The sequence below is a fragment of the Polychytrium aggregatum genome, assembly GCF_025602895.1.
Source record: "Polychytrium aggregatum strain JEL109 chromosome Unknown BJ171scaffold_18, whole genome shotgun sequence".
In the NCBI taxonomy this organism is placed as follows: domain Eukaryota; kingdom Fungi; phylum Chytridiomycota; class Chytridiomycetes; order Polychytriales; genus Polychytrium; species Polychytrium aggregatum.
The window spans coordinates 153,331-171,864 of record NW_026516220.1 but is presented as its reverse complement, the minus strand read 5'-3'; the positions used below and the strand labels follow the sequence as shown (position 1 = coordinate 171,864).

The 18,534-nt window shown below is 59.2% G+C and overlaps 5 protein-coding genes across 5 annotated transcripts; 4 read left to right on the top strand and 1 right to left on the bottom strand.

Moving 5' to 3' along the window:
* Positions 1-197: 197 nt before the first annotated feature.
* On the top strand, positions 198-1,231 carry BJ171DRAFT_97941 (uncharacterized protein). Its single transcript, XM_053116016.1, has 3 exons — positions 198-516; positions 599-1,063; positions 1,151-1,231. Exons 1-2 carry the CDS (start codon positions 307-309, stop codon positions 935-937), a joined length of 549 nt encoding a protein of 182 aa, XP_052966644.1. The 5' UTR covers positions 198-306; the 3' UTR covers positions 938-1,063; positions 1,151-1,231.
* A 227-nt stretch (positions 1,232-1,458) lies between these two features.
* BJ171DRAFT_567983 (uncharacterized protein) lies at positions 1,459-2,540 on the top strand. Its single transcript, XM_053113501.1, has one exon. The coding sequence runs from the start codon at positions 1,542-1,544 to the stop codon at positions 2,211-2,213; it is 672 nt and encodes a 223-aa protein (XP_052966643.1). The 5' UTR covers positions 1,459-1,541; the 3' UTR covers positions 2,214-2,540.
* A 3,820-nt stretch (positions 2,541-6,360) lies between these two features.
* On the bottom strand, positions 6,361-7,467 carry BJ171DRAFT_97902 (uncharacterized protein). The gene is made up of 2 exons (XM_053116015.1): positions 7,426-7,467; positions 6,361-7,213 (listed from the first exon to the last, which is right to left on the bottom strand). The coding sequence occupies exon 2, from the start codon at positions 7,137-7,139 to the stop codon at positions 6,459-6,461; it is 681 nt and encodes a 226-aa protein (XP_052966642.1). The 5' UTR covers positions 7,140-7,213; positions 7,426-7,467; the 3' UTR covers positions 6,361-6,458.
* Positions 7,468-8,073: 606 nt separating this feature from the next.
* BJ171DRAFT_423948 (Spc98 family-domain-containing protein) lies at positions 8,074-11,851 on the top strand (the record flags this gene model as incomplete). The annotated part of the gene is made up of 10 exons (XM_053107634.1): positions 8,074-8,169; positions 8,299-8,377; positions 8,507-8,652; positions 8,795-9,057; positions 9,161-9,586; positions 9,750-9,842; positions 9,966-10,294; positions 10,383-10,837; positions 11,017-11,109; positions 11,363-11,851. The coding sequence occupies 10 exons, from the start codon at positions 8,074-8,076 to the stop codon at positions 11,849-11,851; spliced, it is 2,469 nt and encodes an 822-aa protein (XP_052966641.1).
* Positions 11,852-13,656: 1,805 nt separating this feature from the next.
* Positions 13,657-18,197, top strand: BJ171DRAFT_581714 (uncharacterized protein; the record flags this gene model as incomplete). The annotated part of the gene is made up of 3 exons (XM_053114118.1): positions 13,657-16,731; positions 16,906-17,484; positions 17,721-18,197. 3 exons carry the CDS (start codon positions 13,657-13,659, stop codon positions 18,195-18,197), a joined length of 4,131 nt encoding a protein of 1,376 aa, XP_052966640.1.
* Between the last annotated feature and the right edge of the window lie 337 nt (positions 18,198-18,534).

Below are 18,534 nucleotides of genomic sequence, written 5' to 3'. Positions count from 1 at the left end.
CGATGTTGTTCACACTCCGATGTCGTCGGCGCTTCGCGTGCTGCCTGCCCAACAGAGGGCATTCATGTGGATGGCCAACACCGCGTGAGTGGCTTGGCCCCACGTGATCTGTGGCTTGGCAGCTCGCACCAATAAATAGGGCATCTCGCGCAGATCCCTCTCTGTCCTCCAGAAATCAACCCGCGCTGACCTGTTGTTTCCCGGCGAATGTCTTGCTGAGCCGGGAATGGCCGAGGCGCGGGAAGAGCAACCGATCCATTCTCACTTTGTGCCATAGTCGCGGCATGCTCTAGCTGCCTGGTCGATATGTCACCATTCAGGCTTGGAACACTCTTGGGGCCGGTCGCATCCCACTCCCGGGTCAGGATGGCACGGAGCGCAAACCGGGGTGCTGCTTTTGCTGGCTGTGTGTGCTTCGTTTTGGTAGTTGCGTGCGCATCGCGATGGCTAGGCACTACGGAAAGGCCCGGAGATCTCGTCGCACCGGGGCATCGTCCAGCTCGTCGTCGGACACCCGCTGTTGCCGCAGAAGCCAGTTTAGTGTGTGGTTGATATCCGCTGCAGCAATCAATCGGGCTGTGCCCATCGGCATCGATAGTTCCCTACACTTAGCAGCGCGCGGAGGGTGCCTGAGCTTTGTGGCCTGCCTATATCGCGGCGGCTTTGGTCTTTGGAATCGATTGTACTGGGGGTTTGGGGACTGTATGCCGAAAGCCGATTCTCTGAGACCGCCACTGGAGCCAACGGGACTGAGAGCAACCCGATGAGCGATGCGTCAGCCTTATGCAGATCCATCGGAGGGCCTCATCCGGGCCAGCAGCGCCAACACGCACTGACCCCGAGTGTTCTGTCGTGCGGTGCCTCTGCTGGATCGCTGCTTCCCATCCCGAAGACTCGTAGCAGGGACGTTGTTTTCGTTGTTGCGCACGCTCCTTGAGACGTGCTTGAGTTTCGACCCGGCCTGACTCAAGCTTGCCCGAGCGGCTGCAGGCCGATCCGGTCCGTGGCGGGTGTAGGAGATGCGGGCAATGCGAGTGTCTCTGAAGCCTCCTGTGTATGTGCAGTAAGTTGTTCCTCTGCTTAGTCAGGCCAGTCGGTAGGTTGGAGTATGGGACCGCAGAGCAGTCACGCACAAACCTTGGCCTTCCAGCGACTGCGACTCAAGGCCACCGGACGTTCCGCCGGTATCAAGCGATTGGCGGTCTCGCTTGGAGCCCTGGTAGACCCGAGCGGGCGCTCGCTTGAGAGGAAAGGCTTGTCTCCCGGACTCCATCGATATGGCTGCACGGCGATCAAGGTTGGATGCGAGCCAGCTGACGCAGACAGACCGAGTCATACCGCTGGTGCTTGGGCGCCATGATGCAAGCGACTGGGATCGAGCTCGCCAGGTCACCCGAGCCGCGCCGCCTGGTATTGAGTTGGCGGATGCTCGCTTTGAGTTTGAGCCTCACCCTGTGATATAATCACGCATCTCGTCCAGGGGATTCCCACGCTCGCCTCCCTCCTCCCCCCCAACATCGATTTGAATCACAGCACCAACCATGGATCCGCTTGTCAACCAGATTCCGTTGCCCCAGGGCTGGATCATCCAGCACGACCCTGCCTCGGGCCGCATCTTTTTCGTCCATGTTCCCTCGGGTCATGTCCAATGGGAAGATCCCAGATCTCAGGCATACTTTCCTCCGGCCGATCCAGGGGCTAGATACTCAACACCGATGCACCAGGGAACCCAACCCGGTGTCCCGCCAGCAGTTTATCCACAGTATGCTCCCGTCAATACTGCCCTCCCCTCAGCTGCTCCTGCTGGCGCAACAGGGGACCGATTTCTTGGTCTCGGCGGAAAAGCCGGACTGCTCGGTACGATAGCTGGCCTGGCTGGCTCGGGAAGCCACGGACACGGAAGCAGCGGCTCTGGTGGGTCCCTTGGAGCGCTCGGCGGCCTGTTCGGCGGCGGCAGTCACAGCGGTCATCACTCGGCGCACTATTCTGGCTCGCATTATGATCCGCACTACAATCCGCACCACAATCCGCACCACAATCCGCACCACAATCCGCATAGTCCCCACCACGGCTCGCACGGAAACAGCGGTGGCAACATGCACGGGCTCATGGCTGGAGCGGCGGCTGGCGGGCTCGGTGCGCTGGCACTCGGAAAGGTCGGCAAGAAGTTTTCCAAGCACAAGCACCATGGCTACTCGAGCGACTCGAGCTGACGGAGTGGATCCAGGGGATTCGAGCGGATGGGTCCATTGATTGGGACGGCAGTACACTTTATTCAGAAAAAAACGGGACAATATAGCCGTTTCCATGAACATGTAGTATGTGCTGTGCTTGCGTCAAGCAAAGCCACAAGAAATAAAACAGATCACTTTGGCAGCCTCCGAGTGAAGACCGCCGGTCGCTCTCCGATCTCCACAATCGACCTGCACACTGTGATCATGTTGCGCGCCGCATTGACGTCGCGATTCCACACTGTCCGGCAGCTGGGATTCTTGCAGCTCCTGACAAAGTGGGAATTCGCAACACTGGGCGCATCGAGTCCTTCCAACCGAACTGGCTCCAGGCACTTGGAGCACACTTGCGAGGTGTTGAACTCGTTCGTCGAGGCCACCTTGACGCTTCCATGAGGGTGATTGGGACGGCGTCGGTGGTGCTCGAATTGCTCAAAGTACCGAGCGAACCGCTGCCTCCGAGGGCTGGATGCATAGCCCTTGCCCTGTCGCCATGATGCATTGCCAAAGGCGATGACCACATCGGTCCGTATCGGGGCGTGCTTCAGGACGGCCTTGCACATCCTGTCGACGGCCACTTGGCGCCTCTTGTAGCCCGTGAAGCGATGGTGACGGGCCTTCTTGCCAAGGTGGAAGTCGAGCTGCACTCGCAGCTCCGGTCGCAGGACATGGGTGAGATGGACCTTGAAAGCCTCCGAGGACGACACCTTGGGCGAGGGGGTGGTCGACATCCAGGTCTCGATGCTGAGTCGATACTTCATGGTGTTGTGCCACCTTGTGTTGGACGTATGGCCACACATGTGCTGGTAGTGGCCATTGGAGAACGAGACCACCTCGTCTTGGTGGCCCGGTGCTTGGATGACCGCCGTGAAGATGGAGCCGACTCCAGGATCGATGCCAATCCAAGTGGTGCGATCGGGGTCTGGGTCGCCGATGTGGGTCTGGATACGCTGCTCGGCAGTCGGAGGAGGCTCGGAGGTCTCGGTGCGATCGGTTCGACGCAGAAACTTGACGAGGCCGATGGTGCATCCGATACCATCGGTGCTGATCTCGTAGTTGAACAGCTTCTTGTTCACGTCTCGCTCTTGGAAGAGGGAACTACGCAGCTTGAAGCAACTGCGCCAGAGACGATCCTGGTTGTTGACACCGTCCTCACCTTCTTCCTTGAGCTTGTCCCTGGTGAGTTCAAGGCGCTTCTTTGGACCCAGGAGTTGCCAAAGAGTGACCGTGTCGATCTTGACATACTTGGCCCTTGCAGTACAGAGAGGGACCATCGTGCACACGGCCGGAGGAGTGTCGACGGCGAGCTGCTTGAGTGCCCAGTTGATCCTGGATGCCAGCTGGTTGATCTTGGCCTTGGTGGTGCCGAGCTCAGACTTGGCCGTGGTAAACCTCTTGTCGTCGGAGGGAATGCCTTGGGTAGTGAGCTCGTCCAGCTTGGCCTGGCGCTGCAGCTCGGTGACTCGGAGGGCGGGCATGTCACAGTCGATCCACTTGTGGACATTGTCGACCATCTTGTCTCGGGCGAGGATTCTCACATGGTGTGAGAGGCGATGGAGGGCCCGGAAGCGGTCCTGGTCGCTGCTGTACCGAAACTCGTCCAGGATGTGGCCAAACTCGGGATAGAGGAACTCGAGATCGGCCTTGGGTGGAGTCTGCCCTGGTTTCTCGAAGAGCTCGAGACAGGCCTCGATGGCTTCGTGCTTGTGCTTGTTGGCTGGGAAGACGGCAGCGCAGAAGCGGCGAAGGAGTCGCCAGTAGGCCAGGTCGAGGTGGGTGGTGCAGTTGGTGGCATAGGCATTGACAGCCAGGGTGAGAAGCTGACTGTGAGCACCATCAGGCAGACGAGGGGCCGGAGGCAGGTCTGCGTGCCGAGTGATCTGGTAGTCGCGAAAGGAAGCGACCAGATGCTCGTTGTATTTCTCATTGTCCCCGGTCGGGGAGAGGGCACCGTCCTGGACGATCTTGAAGCATTGGCGAACGAAAGCAGGGGTGGCCTTGGAGATGACGGGGACGGGAAGATCCTGCTCGATGCACCGGAGGATGTGCAGGTTGAGCAGCCTGGATGCCTCGAACTGGATCTGGGTCATGGCCTCGACGGTGGCCTGGATCTTGTCGCGGAGAGCGGGATTGAGACAACAGCCATCCATCGTCTGCTTGAAGCAGCTGTATTGAGGGGCGGATGACCTTCCATCCACGAGTGGGACGACAGAACTCTTGAGGGGCCGGTATTTTGGACATTTGCTGGTGTTGCAACGTTCGTGATCGGTGCCATCGCACTGGCGACATCGCTTGACAGTACCAGAGGAAGTAGATGGACCAGGCTCGGTGGGATCGACATCCATTGGATCTGCAGAAGCAGTGGTGGTGAGCGACGGAGCAACAGAGAAACAAGCATGCGTGGGATCAGAATACGAACCAGAGACAGGCTCCGACTGTGACTTGGCTTTCTTGGGCCTGGGTGGCCGAGGCTGGCCATCACCGGTACCCTTGCGCTTCGGAGGCATGGGGGCAGAGGATGCTGGATGCCTGCCAGTGGTACTGGTCAGAGCAGAGACTTTTTTATCGTACAATAGCGCGATGATCAGATCAAGGCGAGATGAGGGAAGAAAGCAGCAGGACGAAGGTGTGGCATTTATACCCGAGAGCAGGAGCCCGTCTTTGCGGGCTGGTTGGGGAAGCGACCCTGTTCAAAAATCGCCGAGAGGTTCAAGCCAGGGATGTGAACGCGAAAATGGCGGCTTGATTGGAGGGAACTCAACCCCAGAAGCGCATCGCTCGCTCAATCAGCCGTGGGAAGACATCTGGAAGCACCCTCCGAACGGCAGACTCAAACAGGGTCACCATCCCGACTCTGAACCCCTCGGACGCATTCAGCGCTGCTGCCTTCCTGTACTGATGCTTCACAATCCCAAAGAAGTTCTCGATGGGATTGAAGTCGGGTGAAGCAGGTGGGGTGAAGATCACTGACCATCCTCGGCGCTCGATGCAGTCCAGGACAGCCCTTGTCTTGTGCATGCTGACATTGTCCATCACAATCACAGAGTCGTCTGGGAAGCTCGCTCGCTCAAAGAACTCGACCATCGAGTGTGTCTTGAATGATGTGGGGATGTACATGCGATGCAGCACACCAGAGTGGTTGATAGCAAATGCAGCCGAGACAGACTTGTGTTTCATGTGATTGCGCTGGCGAAGCGGAGCACCCTTCGGCGAGTATCCGTAAAGAGGGAAAATGGATCTCCTGATCCCTGTCTCATCGACAAAAACGAATCGCCGCGGGTCGATGGAGCGGACCTGGTCCCTGAACTGTGCCACTCGCTCATCCAGTCGCTTGGACTTGTAGAGGTGTGTTGCCCTCTTGTGTGAGAGACCTGCTCGGTGGATGGCAGTATGGCAGAGTGAGAGTGATACTTTCCTCTGGAGGATGGACTCGAGCTTGCATCGCAACACAGGACCAGTCTGGAACGGGTCCTGTTCAATCAGGGTGCGAATGACTGGACATGCCTGCTCGAAGAAAGTGGATCTGCGAGCTGGGACCCGGGATGGGTCATCCAGCTTGCATCCTCGGTGCCATCGATGGATGGTGCTCTTGGACACACTGAAGATGGAGGCGACCTTACGCAGGCTATGGATGAGGGCGTAGCATCGCAATGCGGCGGTGCGAAAGTCGGATGTGTGGCGAATGGTCATGGCCAGCGTGCGATCACATTGGGTAACAAACTATTCGATGAATGGTCAAAAACCCGGGTGTCCCGTTTTTTATTGGATTGCCTGTAATACATACCAAGCAATACACACCAAAGCCATGTTCATCTCCAATGAGAGCCGCTTCCCATTTGGCCACTTGACTGGGCGGGACATCCATGGAGAGTTGGGCTGCGGGCGGAGAGGTTTATGGGGTCAAGTCCGTGCTGCATGTGCATCGCATCTGGGCTGTCGACCTTGGGAATGCTTCCGGCCACTCTCGGCGGATTCGCCCGGGCATCGGCCATGAAATCAAGCCTCGAATCCCCCATTTCGGTCGCAGCATGAGCGAGAGCCAGCGAGACTGCCTGCCGCCCTTCTCGCCGAGGGCTGGCGCGTTCTTTGGAGCCGGTCCTGTTGCATCGATCGCCGTCGCCCTTGGTTCTGGATCTGCTCTTCCTCCAAGCAGCGGGGTTCTCGCCGCCGCCCAAGCAGTCGTCTACGCCTGGACCTCCATCCGTCCGCTCGAAACCCTCATCGATATCATTTCTCCCGGCTCCCAGACGCATCTTTCGCAGCCGAGGGCCCGACCAGCCAGCAGATCGAATCCGACTCCGAGTCCGTCCATCTGACATCCCAAACGCCCGTCTCGTCCACACCATGAACTCGCAGTTTCGATTGGGTGCCCTGCTCGCCGATCTGATTGCCCACTTGGACGGGGATCAGGGCCGTCGCCAGTACTATCTCGATTTTCTGTCCAAGCCCACGGCCCCAACGACCCCGTCCCGAACAACACCCACCTCGGCTTTCTCGACCGTCGAAAAGATCGCCTCGAACGTTGCCCAGCTGCAGGTCTCGGACGAGAACAGCGAGGACCCATCGGATGTGCATCCCGAGTGGGCTGATAACTTCAAGCTGGCCTATGAGCGCCTCAAGACAAAGCAGATCCGAGAGCTCGATCCCTTTCTGCAGTTCCTCCTGGCCGTCCATGAAGATCCCGATGTTGCTGCGGGCGTCAATGCCCGGGCGGTGCTGCCCGTCATTGACCCCAGCACTCTCCTCTACAAAGAGCAGCTCGCCAGCAAGAGCATCCCGGGGTCTCCCTCCCGGATCGCCAAGCAGCTTCACTACGGCTCTGTCGGCAATGCTCTCCCGCCCCCGCTGGCCTCGGGCGAGGCAACGCCGCGGCCCAAAAAGTCCTTCGAGGGCAGCCTCCGCATCCATACCGCAGCAACAAACCCCTCGGCTACCTCGACTCTGGTCTCGCCGACAGTATCATTCTCGCCCCTGAGCACCAGCTCCGGCCCGACCAGCAGCCGCCCTGGCACTGCGCCCTCAATCCGATTCGGCTTTGGCGAGGCAACTGTGTCCAAATCCCAGAGTGTCGGTGACATCCACGATGTGAAAGACAAGGTGGGCTCTGCTCTCGATCACATCGCTTGGCCGGATCGTACAGCAGCGGCGAAATAACCTTGGCTTTATTGTCTGCTTGGTTGGCACAGCGGCTGACCGGTCGCTTCAGCGAGACCCATATTCGACGCACACCAAGTCCCACTTTTGACGGCGCTACGCTGGCCAACACAGCATCCGGACGAACATCGGCATCATCCAAGATGTTTGGCAGTCGTGTTGGTACGGTCACGAATCGGAGAGCTGGTGGTGGCAAAGCATCGTAGTGCTCCCAACCGCATCTCCTGCTATCGGGCAGAAAGGCACCTGACGAACTGTCTATTGTTGTGCACTGTGCTGGTCGACTTGAAACCACAGTTGAGGCTACATGGCGTCTGTATTGCGTCTTATTTGACATCCTGACTTACGAGCTGCTCTCGACTGATCCACAGGCTCGTCAAAGCCGCGAAATCAAAGCGACGATCGGTTCAGGACTCTTCAGTCGCCACTAAAGTCTCGTCCAAGGCTTGAAACGGTATGGTAGCATCGTCCTCGACTTGGTCTGCGGCAGACATGATACAAGCGACAACCAAGGCCGCTGCGCAATTGCGGGCGCAGTTCAGGCGCCTGGGATAACGGATGCAACTCAATTGTGTGTGGTCACCACACATGCAGCGTGCAAGGCACCACAGTGTACGATGGACAGTATAGGGTATCGCTGTTAGATTGTGCCGATTCGGATTGGCTAATGCACCCTCTGTAGCTCTCGATGGCATCTCCGAGGTCGGCCCATCCCCCAATCGGCTCGCAGCCCATTGCCCAACAGCAAACCTGGATCATCGAAGACATCTTATTTGTGCTAATGGTGCGTGCTTGCCTTCGACTCGGGTCTCTGGAGCATTGCTATTCCGAGCCACAGAGCATGCACTCGGTATTGTGCCGCCTACCCTGTGCATGCTGATGACCGTGGGCTGTTTGATATTCTGGCACACAGGGCATCGACGGAAAGTACATCACCAGGGCCGAATCAGTCTCTCCATACCAGTGCGAGTTTGTCGTTGATCCTTCTCTCGGTAATCTCGACGTTTTGCCGATGTGGCTGCATGCCACCGGGCTGCAAAGCGACCCGTTTGTTTCTTGCCCGGTTTCATGGCCCGCAGTATGCCAAGCCCTGACACACACACTTGTGCTTTCTGTTGTAGATATATCGCTTTCTGATCTGGTAATCCGAATATTCCCGCTCGCGCGGTCGTTTGTTATCATTGAGCACTTTATTGAAACGCACTCGAGGTTCGAGTACGGTCGGGTCAACCACGCTCTATGTCGAGCCATGAAGAGCTTGACAAAGGTACGGCTCTGCTGACTTGGCGATTGCTCTGTCAGGACTTGATTCGCAGCGCACCACAGCTCCGTGGTGGGATCCATATCGCTGTCTAACTCTGCCGATGCTTTGCGACTCATCTGGCCTGTCGTCGCTCTCCCGTTCAAAGGAATACATGATCTTGCTGGCCCAGCTCGAGCACGAAGCGCATCAATCCCCAGAGTTTGGCCTGCATCAGCTCTGGTTCCATGTTAGCCCCACACTGCAAACAATGACAACGCTCTCATCCCTGATCGAGGCAATTCTGTTGACCGAGAGCGTTGGCCGCGACGACGTGACAACCATGGCGTTGTTTCATGAGCTACACTCCTCAACCCGCGGTGGAGGCGTTCTGCTGGGAGTTATAGCGGATCGCATGCTTTCCCTCAGTGGGTAGGTTTCATCGCAGGTCGTTTGCGAAGCCGCACGCAGTCTGAAAGCTTGCGTGACTCTGCAGCTTCTAATCTTGGCCAACCCCGACGCGTGGTGATCGCAGCGACAACTCGACCAAGCTGCTGTACTCGCATCTCCTCAGCGAGTCCGCCGTGCCCTACTTTGAGATGCTGCGGCAATGGATCAACCGCGGCGAGATCTGCGACCCCTACGACGAGTTCATGATTCAGGAGCAACGCGGCATGAGCAAGGAGCAGCTCAAGGACGATTTCAACGATCTGTACTGGGACCAACGCTACGTCCTGCGCATGGACGCCGTTCCCAACTTTCTGGACCCCTTCAAGGAGAAGATCCTGCTTGCGGGCAAATACCTGAACGTGGTTCGCGAGTGCGCCACTACCTCGAACGGAACGCACTTTCTCGAGCAGCGGTGGCGGGAGGAAACGAAAAAGTATCAAGAGTCCAAGAACGGAGGCTCGTCCAGCGGCATGGTTTCAGGCGACGTGTCCCGGGCAATCGAGGGCGGCAGGTAAGGGACCATGTCTATGTGGATTCTTCACATTATCGTAGTCTACGTGACCAACGAGCGATCTGGGTTTTGGGATTACACACGATGAGCTTCGCGGCAGTGCTTGTCTTTGATGAACGGTCGAGCCCGGCCTAATGCAGACTCTACGATCGATTCGATGCAGATGGGCCGATGACATTGACCTGGCATATCGGTTCGCCAACGAGACTCTGTTGTGCATGCTTGTTCAGGAGCAGGAGCTGATCCCCAGGCTCAGGTAAGCGCGCCAGGGTCTATGCTGGCCCACGGCGATAACCAAAAGCGAAACTCGCATGCTCTGTGATCATGGCAATCGCTGATGTTTTGCTCTCCTAAACACACCAACCATTATCGTCAATAGCTCCCTCAAGCACTACTTTTTCCTCGATCAGTCCGACTGGCTCACGCATTTCTTCGACCTGGCACTGCCCGAGCTTTCGAAGCCTTCGAACAAGGTCGGGGTCGAGAAGGTCTCGAGCCTACTGGAACTCGTCCTGCGCAACCCGAGCTCAGCATCCTCGTCGGACCCATACAAGGATGATGTTGTGATTGAGTTGAGCACCATTTCTCTCGCAGAGCATCTGCTGACGGTCAGCACGATCACGGGGGCCAACAGCCGCGAGCAGTTCATGGAGGGGCAGCACGAGCGAATCCAGCGGGCCAATCTCAAGAGCGATCAGCAGCTCTCTGGTAAGTGCATGGGGATGTTTTCTCGTTCACAGAGAACGAATGCACCGACAAACGGCTGCAGAGACGGGCAGGGCCGAGCCTGTATGAGCCTGGGCAAGTGAAGGACAAATCACCCCGGACACTTACTTCCACGCGATTCGTCTGCTGCCGCGATTGCACATAGGCATCGAGTCGTTCATGCTCGGATACACGGTTCGGTTTCCGCTTTCGCTGGTGCTCGGCAAAAAGTATCTGATCAAGTACCAGCTCATCTTCCGGCATCTGTTCCACTGCAAGTATGTCGAGCGCTTGCTGTGCGGACTGTGGTTCGATCAAACCTCCTTCCACCGCATCTCCAGAGCAAAATCGCGCCCCAGTCGCGCTGCAGCCGCCGAGAATGACTCTAGCGAAAGCGCCGAGAGCCGGGAAGAGAGCATGCTGTTCATGGCACGGCTCGGGGCCCTGAGAACCAAGATGGTCCACTGTGTCCAGCAAGTACTCTACTATAGCTGTTTCGAGGTGCTGGAGCCGCAGTGGCTCAATCTCGAGAAGACCATCAAGAAGGTAGGCATCGAGGGCGTTGTCGGTTGCGCAAATGGAGGGGTTGTCCTGTAGATTGCTGGGATCCAATTGGCATGGGTTGTGGTACAGCCAAGCAATGCCGAGGATGACGAGTGCGAATGCCATCGACACACCAGAACTGCACTCCTAACTTGACTTGGTCTGTCGCTGGCTATGTGCAGGCGACGACGGTCGACGAAGTCTTGAAGCTCCACATGGACTTTTTGGATACCTGCCTGAAGGAGTGCACGCTGACTAACCAGAGTCTTGTCAAGGTTTGTAAGCGCGGGGATGGCAGTGGTGGCACGTCGCTTGGGCGGTGCATCGCCCTATGGATGTCTCGAACGAGATGTAGAGACTTCTCCGGATGGGCGGGAGCTGGTGTCAGGAGATAAAGTTGGATTCACCAACCGCCGCCCGATGCGCCGGGGCCCGGATGGTGTGTTTGCTGCCTTTGGGCATGGATCGACCGCATTCGCATTGATGCTCTAACCCCGATCTGGTGTCCTTCTCGCCCGATGTCTACAGATTTTCAGCGAGTTTATGGAAACCTGCGTCTCCTTCACCGAGTTTTGCAAATGGTACATGATGCTTCGGCACGGATCGGGCACACGCGAGGGCGAGACCGAGCTCCCTCCCCCGCCCAAGGGAACCTTTTCGAGTCGATCCAGCACGCTTGCGACCTTGGAAAAGTACGAGACTCAGACGATGGCGCAAATCCGCGAACTCCTCAAGACGCTCAAGTACGTCGCCACCCTCGAGACGGCGTCCCTGGCCGATCTGGCGACACGCATGGATTACAACCAGTACTACTCTCGCCAGCCAGTCTTCAGCTCGGCAGCAGGCCTCAGCAGCAGCGCTTTCCTGAGAGCCGAAGTGCAGCGGGCCGGCGGTGGCAGTAGCTCGCGACAAGGCTTCAAGCGACAGAGAAGCGGACTTGAGTTGGGCCAGGCTCGATCAGCCGGGCGCAGGAACCCGCAAGCCAACACCGGGGAGGACTTGATGGATCTGGAGTAGCAGCGCCTCGGTGCCTTCTCATGAGCACGGCCAATACAAGGGACATTGCACATCTCTCTGCGGGTGGTGGGAACGGATCTGGAGACAGCCCGCGGATACAGGTGGCGGGGTGGAGCGCGGCCTTGACAGACCACGGGACGGCCGAGGACAGAAGGGCTGGGACAGAGATCAAGTGGCTGGGAAAGGGATAATCAAGTGCCGAGCGATGGACCTGCACCTCCAAAGAGCAGTTGGCGCCTGGCCATTGGCCCAGCCAGGCCGGTCGCACCCAGGTCACGACCGACCGGATGACCGACCGAGCTGGCCAAGAGCAGCCGAGCGAGAGAGCCGCAGCAAGGAGGACATGACCCCGGAGGCTCCGTGGGGGCGGCTCTGCAGATTGCCATGGTTCGATTGAACAACGGCGCCGGGAGAGCGCGACTGCTGAGTGCGGTTTCGCCGTGGTGTGGAGATGCAGTGCAAGCAGGTGCCTGCGTTCAGCACCACGGGCCTGCGTTGGCCTGTGTCGACCTGCAGCAACCCTCTGGCGTCTTCCAGCGGTCCTCCAGCGATCCTCCGGCGATCATCGATATTGTCGGCGGCGTGGCCACCGCCTGTTGCCCACCCGCCCTCGCCCAAAAGGCAGCGCAACCAGCCCCGCGCACGACTTTGCTGTCCAAGAATAGCCTGGGGGACAAGTGTTACACAGCCTGTGTCGCCAACGATTCTGCTGCGAGACCAAGGCCACCGAGAGCAGCCGAGAGCAGCCGAGAGCAGCCGAGAGCAGGCCGAGAGCAGCCGAGAACGGCTCCGTCTCTCCCCCCGCAAGGCCAGGATTCGCCTTTGCAGTTGGTGTACAGGCTCTTTGCTCCTTCGCGCTGGCCCACCCGCCGTGGACGCACACCCACAGCGCTGCTTTCTCCTGCTCTCCTGCTCGCCCCGGGTCTGCTCTGCTCTGCTCTTGCCTCTGCATCTCTCTCGGGCAGATTCTGCCACCGCCTGCCTGTCGGCCTGCATCCGCTGCCTCTCTGTCAGCGACTCCTGCCCCGGCGCTAATCCATCGCCCTGAGCTGCCGCGCCCAGCAGCACAAGCACCAAAAGCGTCAACGTAAGTGTCTGCCGAGGTCGGTGTTGGAGCTCCAATTGGAGCTCCAAACGGTGCCTCGCCGGGTGACGGCAAAGGTCGGCGATGTTGGCTGAACCCTCGATGATGCTCGACGATGCTCGACGATGCTCGACGGTGCTTGATGGCGCCTGGCGGATTCAGGCGGCATCCGGCTGTGTGCCCCTCGCCGATGCGACATGTCGGCTCGGGCGACGGTCTGCTTTTGTGCTTCCAGGATCGATGCAAATCTGCTCTTGTGCTTCCTGGCTCGATGCAAATCTGCGCTTGTGCTTCCCGGGCTGATGTGCCTGCCTTTGCCTGCTGCTGCTCCTGTCTTTTGGATCATGATTGGCTCGTCACTCGCCTGCCTCGCCTGCTAACCATGCGTCTTTCGCTCTCCCACTCCCCCGCTCTTTCTCACTCTTTCTCGCCTGCATCGCTGTCGTTGTCTCGACGTTCTTCCGGCTTGGCTTGATGTCGCCGGGTCCTGTAACGACACAATCGGCTTGCTCTATATCCATCATCCATGACCCGGTTTTGCAACGTCCACGAACACCCACCGATATGCCGTCGGCAACACCGTAATCGCTCTGCGTCAGCAAGCTCCCGCAGTTGACCCATATCCGCGCCATCCATGGCTTCGTGGAATTTGTGGGGAAGCGCCTCGGATGCGTCTTCCCAAAAGCCCTCAACCCCAGATCCTTTCTCTGCCTCGTCGCCGATGCTCCACAACCTCGCCCCCGGCGAGGATCTGCGGCATCCCAGAACGCCCGACTTGCCCTTCAACGGCTCATCGCCCATGCTGGCACATGCCCCTCTCGCCATCCCCAGCGACCCCTTTGCCAGCGGCGGCTCGCCCATGATTATGCCGTCCCAGCCACCGACCTTCAAGGCCAGGCCCTCGCCTTTGGCCTCCAGCTCAACCAAATTTGATAGTCTCAGCCGCAAGCCAACGCTCCCCGCCACCGGCACCCTGGGTCGCTCCGTGACCATCACCCGCGACCGCGATGCCCACGCCGATTTGCTCGCCAAGCTCACCGAAGACGCCCTCAAGAGCGCCGGTGTCGACTCGACGACCCTGAGCCGATCAAAGTCCGTCAAGAAGCCGCCGGCCGAGGACATGCTGAGCAGCAAGCCTATTCCCATCACAAAGCCCTCGGATCCCTCGCTCTTCATTCCCACCCTTAGCTCCTCGCCCGACACCCAGAGCCGAATCGACACTCTGCTGCGAAAACCCACTGTCCGTGTTCGACCGGACTCGTCCCTGCCCTCGGCTGCCGACATCGTCAAGATGATCCAGGGGCTCAAGGAAAAGGCCACCGCAGATTCAACCTCGGACATGGGCGCTCTCGATCAGATTGCGGCGGAGCTGGCTCGTCTCGAGCAGAGCAACGGATCTGTGAGCGATGTCGACATCCGAAAGCTGGAGCAGCAGCTTTTGGAGCTCGAGGAGCTCATGAAGTCGCTCTCGCCCACGTCTCCATCGGCCCCAAGCACACCCGAGAACGTTGCTCCTGCCCCGCCACCAACCCCGCCAGCAAAGCTCACCCCAGAGGAGCTCAAGCGCCGGCGAGAGGTGGAGGAAGCCCGTGTCCGCCAGGAGCACGAGCTCGAACTGGCCAAGGCTCTCGAAGAAGAAAGCCGCCGCGAGGAGCAAAGGCGCCAAGAAGAGGCCCGTCTGCGCGAGCAAGAGCTGGAGCGGCAGCGTCTGCATGATCTGCAGATTCAAGAAGAGCGCGAGCGCATGCGAATAGAGAAAATCAAGCGCGAGGAAGAGGCCGAGGCCCAGCGTCTTGAGGAGCGCGAGGCCAAGCGTCGCCAGGAAGAGCAGGAGCGCCTCCTCAAAATCATCCAAGAGGAAGAGCGCCTCCGCAAGCTCCAAGAAGAGGAAGAGGCCGAGAAGCGACGTCTTGTTGAAGAAGAAAAGGCCCGCGAGGCCGAACGCAAGCGTCAGGAAGAGCTCAACGAGAAGCGCCGTCGCGAAGAGCGTGAGGCCAAGCATCGTCGCGAAGAGGAAGAGCGCCGCCGAAAGCAGCTTGAGCGCCAGCGAGCTCTGGAGGAAGAAGAACGCCTGCGCCAAGAGCAAGAGCGCCGTGAATACGAAGAAGAGCAGCGACGCATTGCACTCGAGCGGAAGCGCCAGCAAGAAGAACAAGAAGCCGAGCGCAGGCGCCTCGAAGAGGAGGAAGCCGAACGCAAGCGTCTCCAAGAAGCCGCCGAGCTTCGAAGGAAGCAAGAAGAAGCAGCCGAACTGAAGCGCCGAGAAGAAGCCGAGCTGAAGCGCAAACTTGAAGAAGAAGAACGCATCCGAAAGGTCGAAGCCGAGCGCAAGCGCCTCGAGGAAGAAGAAAAACGACGGCTCAAGGAAGAGCAGCGCCAGCGCGAAGAGCTGGAGGTGATCCGACAGCAAGAAGAGGAGATCCGTCGCCGACACGAGGAGGAGCTTGAGATTCTGCGACTGGCTGAAGTCAAGCGCAAGCAAGAGATCGAGCGCATTCAAGAAGAGCGACGTCTCCTCGAAGAGCGTATCCGTCGCGAAGAAGAGGAGAAGCAACAGATACTGGACGAGCAGAAACGCCAGGAGGAGCGCCTTCGCCAGGAGAAAGAAGAGCTCGAGAAAAGAATTGAACTGGAGCGCAAGGCCCGCGAGGAAGAGGAACAGCGCCTGCAAGAAGAAAAAGAACGACAGCGTCTGGAGGAACAGCGTAGACAGCAAGAGATCGAGGATCTCCAAAAGCGGTTGGAGATGGAAGCCCGCAAGCGCCAGGACGAGCTGGAGGAGCGCCTCCGCCAGAACGAGCTCAAGCACCAGGAAGAGCTTACCCAGATTATGGAAGAGCGAAAGCGACTCGAACAAGAGGTCCGCCTCAAGGAAGAGAAAGCCCGACAGGAAGCCGAAGAGCAGCGCAAGCGCGACGAGGAAGATAGGCGTCGTAGAGACGAGGAGCGGCGCCTCCAGGAAGAAGAAGCCAAGCGCCGCAAAGACGAAGACGATAGACGCCGGCGACAGCGCGAGGCTGCAGATGGCTCGGACATCCGGCGCGAAAAGTCCGTCCCGCCCGAGTCCCGGCCCAAGCTCGAGATACCCGGCTCTGGCTTCGATGTCCTCGAAAAGCGGGGTCGTGTTGAGTACTCTGAGCGTCTCGGACGAGACAATGCCTCCGGCAAACCCGAGCGCGAGCTTACCGGCCGCAGACACGGCGATCAGCGCCGCCCCGAACGCAGCGTCGAGCGCCGCTTGGATCGCAGTGTCGAGCGCCGTTCGAACCGCCCCGAAACCCCGAAAGGCAACCTGGATGATATCTTCAGACCCTTTGATGACCTCGAGTTCGATCCCAAAGGGTTTGCGTCCCTCCCTCGTCCATCGGCACAGCGCCCCGATATCCCTCCGCGTAGTCGGACTCCCGTGGCTCTTCCGGTCGGCGGAAGCTCGTCGGAGGTGCCTCCGATGCCTCGACAAGCCACAAATCTGAGTCGGTCCAAGAGCAGTGGTGCCAGCGCCGCCCGTCGACCTACTCCACAGCCGGTCGTAACAGAGTCCGTATCGCCCCCCGCGGCCAAGATGCGAGTGGAGGACTCATCGAGCAACCGCGAGTCGCAGAGCACCGAGGGCGATGGAAGCACGACCTCGAACGAACGGGAGCGCAAGCGCACCGGCAAGAAGACACCCTCCGGTGGCGTGTTTGGCGAACCGCATCCGTGTGTACCTCCTCGTGGCAACTCCTTGGCGACGGTCGAAAAGGTCTCTCCCGAGACTGGCAATACCATTGCCGTCAACACCTTCATTAGCCATCTGGTAGGTTCCTCGGGCTGGGAGAGGATGATGTCGCTCGGCCGTAAGAGCTGGACTCTGTACGTCTGCGATACTTGCTATGTTTGTCGAAACCTCCCCTGCTCCAGACAGCATGCGCCCGCTTACCCCGGCGCTTCGGTGACCTGACCCACTAATCTGTCCCGCACCTTCCTCCAGGATACTCTCCGTGGAGTGGCCTCTGACAAGGAAGACAAGACTGCCACGGCACCACCCCTCGTTCGATCCAAGTCGGCCCGCAGCGATCCTCGGCCTCCACGGAGCGCCCCCGTTGCCATTGCTCAGTCTGGCCCCTCCATGGCCTCTACATCATCTCCGGAGCGATCTATCCCGGCACGGGCTCCATCGCGTTCAGACAACCGCGGCCCGTTGCGCTCAGCGACTGTCGTCCAGAACGAGAACCGGTCCTATGGTCGACACCAGGCCCAAGCAGATTCCAGCGCAAATCCCTCGCTTCATCGTCGTCAGCGCTCGGAGGGACCCAAACCCCTGGCTGAAATCAGCGAAAATGACTACACCCCGCCTCCACCCCGAGTCCCCTCTCGCAACCACAACCCCCCAGGCACCATTGGAGATGGCAATGGAGTCATTCGAACAATGCCGCGGACGCACGCTCCAGTCACTCATGGCGAGAACGGCGGCTCGTTCGGAACCGTTGGTCGCCATCCAACGCGCCGATCGACCGAGTTCCAGTACCTCCAGCCAGAGGGCGAAGGCAAGCCGCTCAAGGTTCTGATCGTTAGTATTGGCGTTCGAGTTGGCGGAGCTGTGCACTGGAGCCGGGATGTCGTGTGACCCTGCGCTTGTTGGAGTTTCTCGACATGCCAATGTGCCTGTCTGCGATCGCTTTACCCCGCTGGATGTGCTTGTCTGTGACGGCTTGTCTGTGACGGCTTGTCTGTGACGGCTTACTTCTCGGCTGCTTTCTGACATTGCCATCGAATGCTCACCACAATCCCGTGTTGCTTTTGCAGGAAACTGTTGCCCAGTCCGATGACGAGCCAGATTCACGTCCGCGACCCTCGCTCGACTATGACGACTTGACCCCTCGATATGCCTCTTTGCGCCGCCAGCGCAACGACTCAACCTACCATGGCCCCACCCCGCCTGTTCCCATCGTTGCCCCTCCACCGCCGCCCCTGTCTCAGGGATACGGGCTTTCCTCGTCGGGTGGCAAGGATCAGGACGACTATCCAACTCTGCGCAAGCGGAGCACAAGCTATGCCCACCCGCACAGCACGGCCCCGCATCCGCCCCACGGCCAGCATGGATATGGACAGTCGCCGACCGAGCGGGGCCAACCCCCTGTTCCTTCCCGCAACCCTTACTCGACAAGCCCCGGCGGGTCGTACGATGCCTTCAACAACGGACCAGCCGGCCCGGCGCCCTGGAACAACGTCGACGGCAAGCGAGACAAGAAGAATTGGTTTGGCACGATCACGCGCAAGTAATTGCGAGTCTAAATGATTTTCATGGCAATGTCCGTGCGTCGATTCCTCCCTCCCGCTCCCTCGTTTTCCTCCTCCTACCCCCCTCCAATTGTACCTCTCTGTCCGTGACGAACAACAAAATTGATACTGGCGCTTGTGTCCGCCTAATTCCTCTGTTTGGGCCCTCATGCCCGCAACCGTCTCCGACGCCCGGCGCTGCCGCAGCAATACACCGCATCTGATGCGAATACGTCGTCAGCCCGTCTCTGGTCGCTTGGTGGGCTCGTGGCGTTCTGCACCAGGCGCCACGGACACACGCGCCGACACGGAACGCGCCGACACGGAACTGCGTTCATAC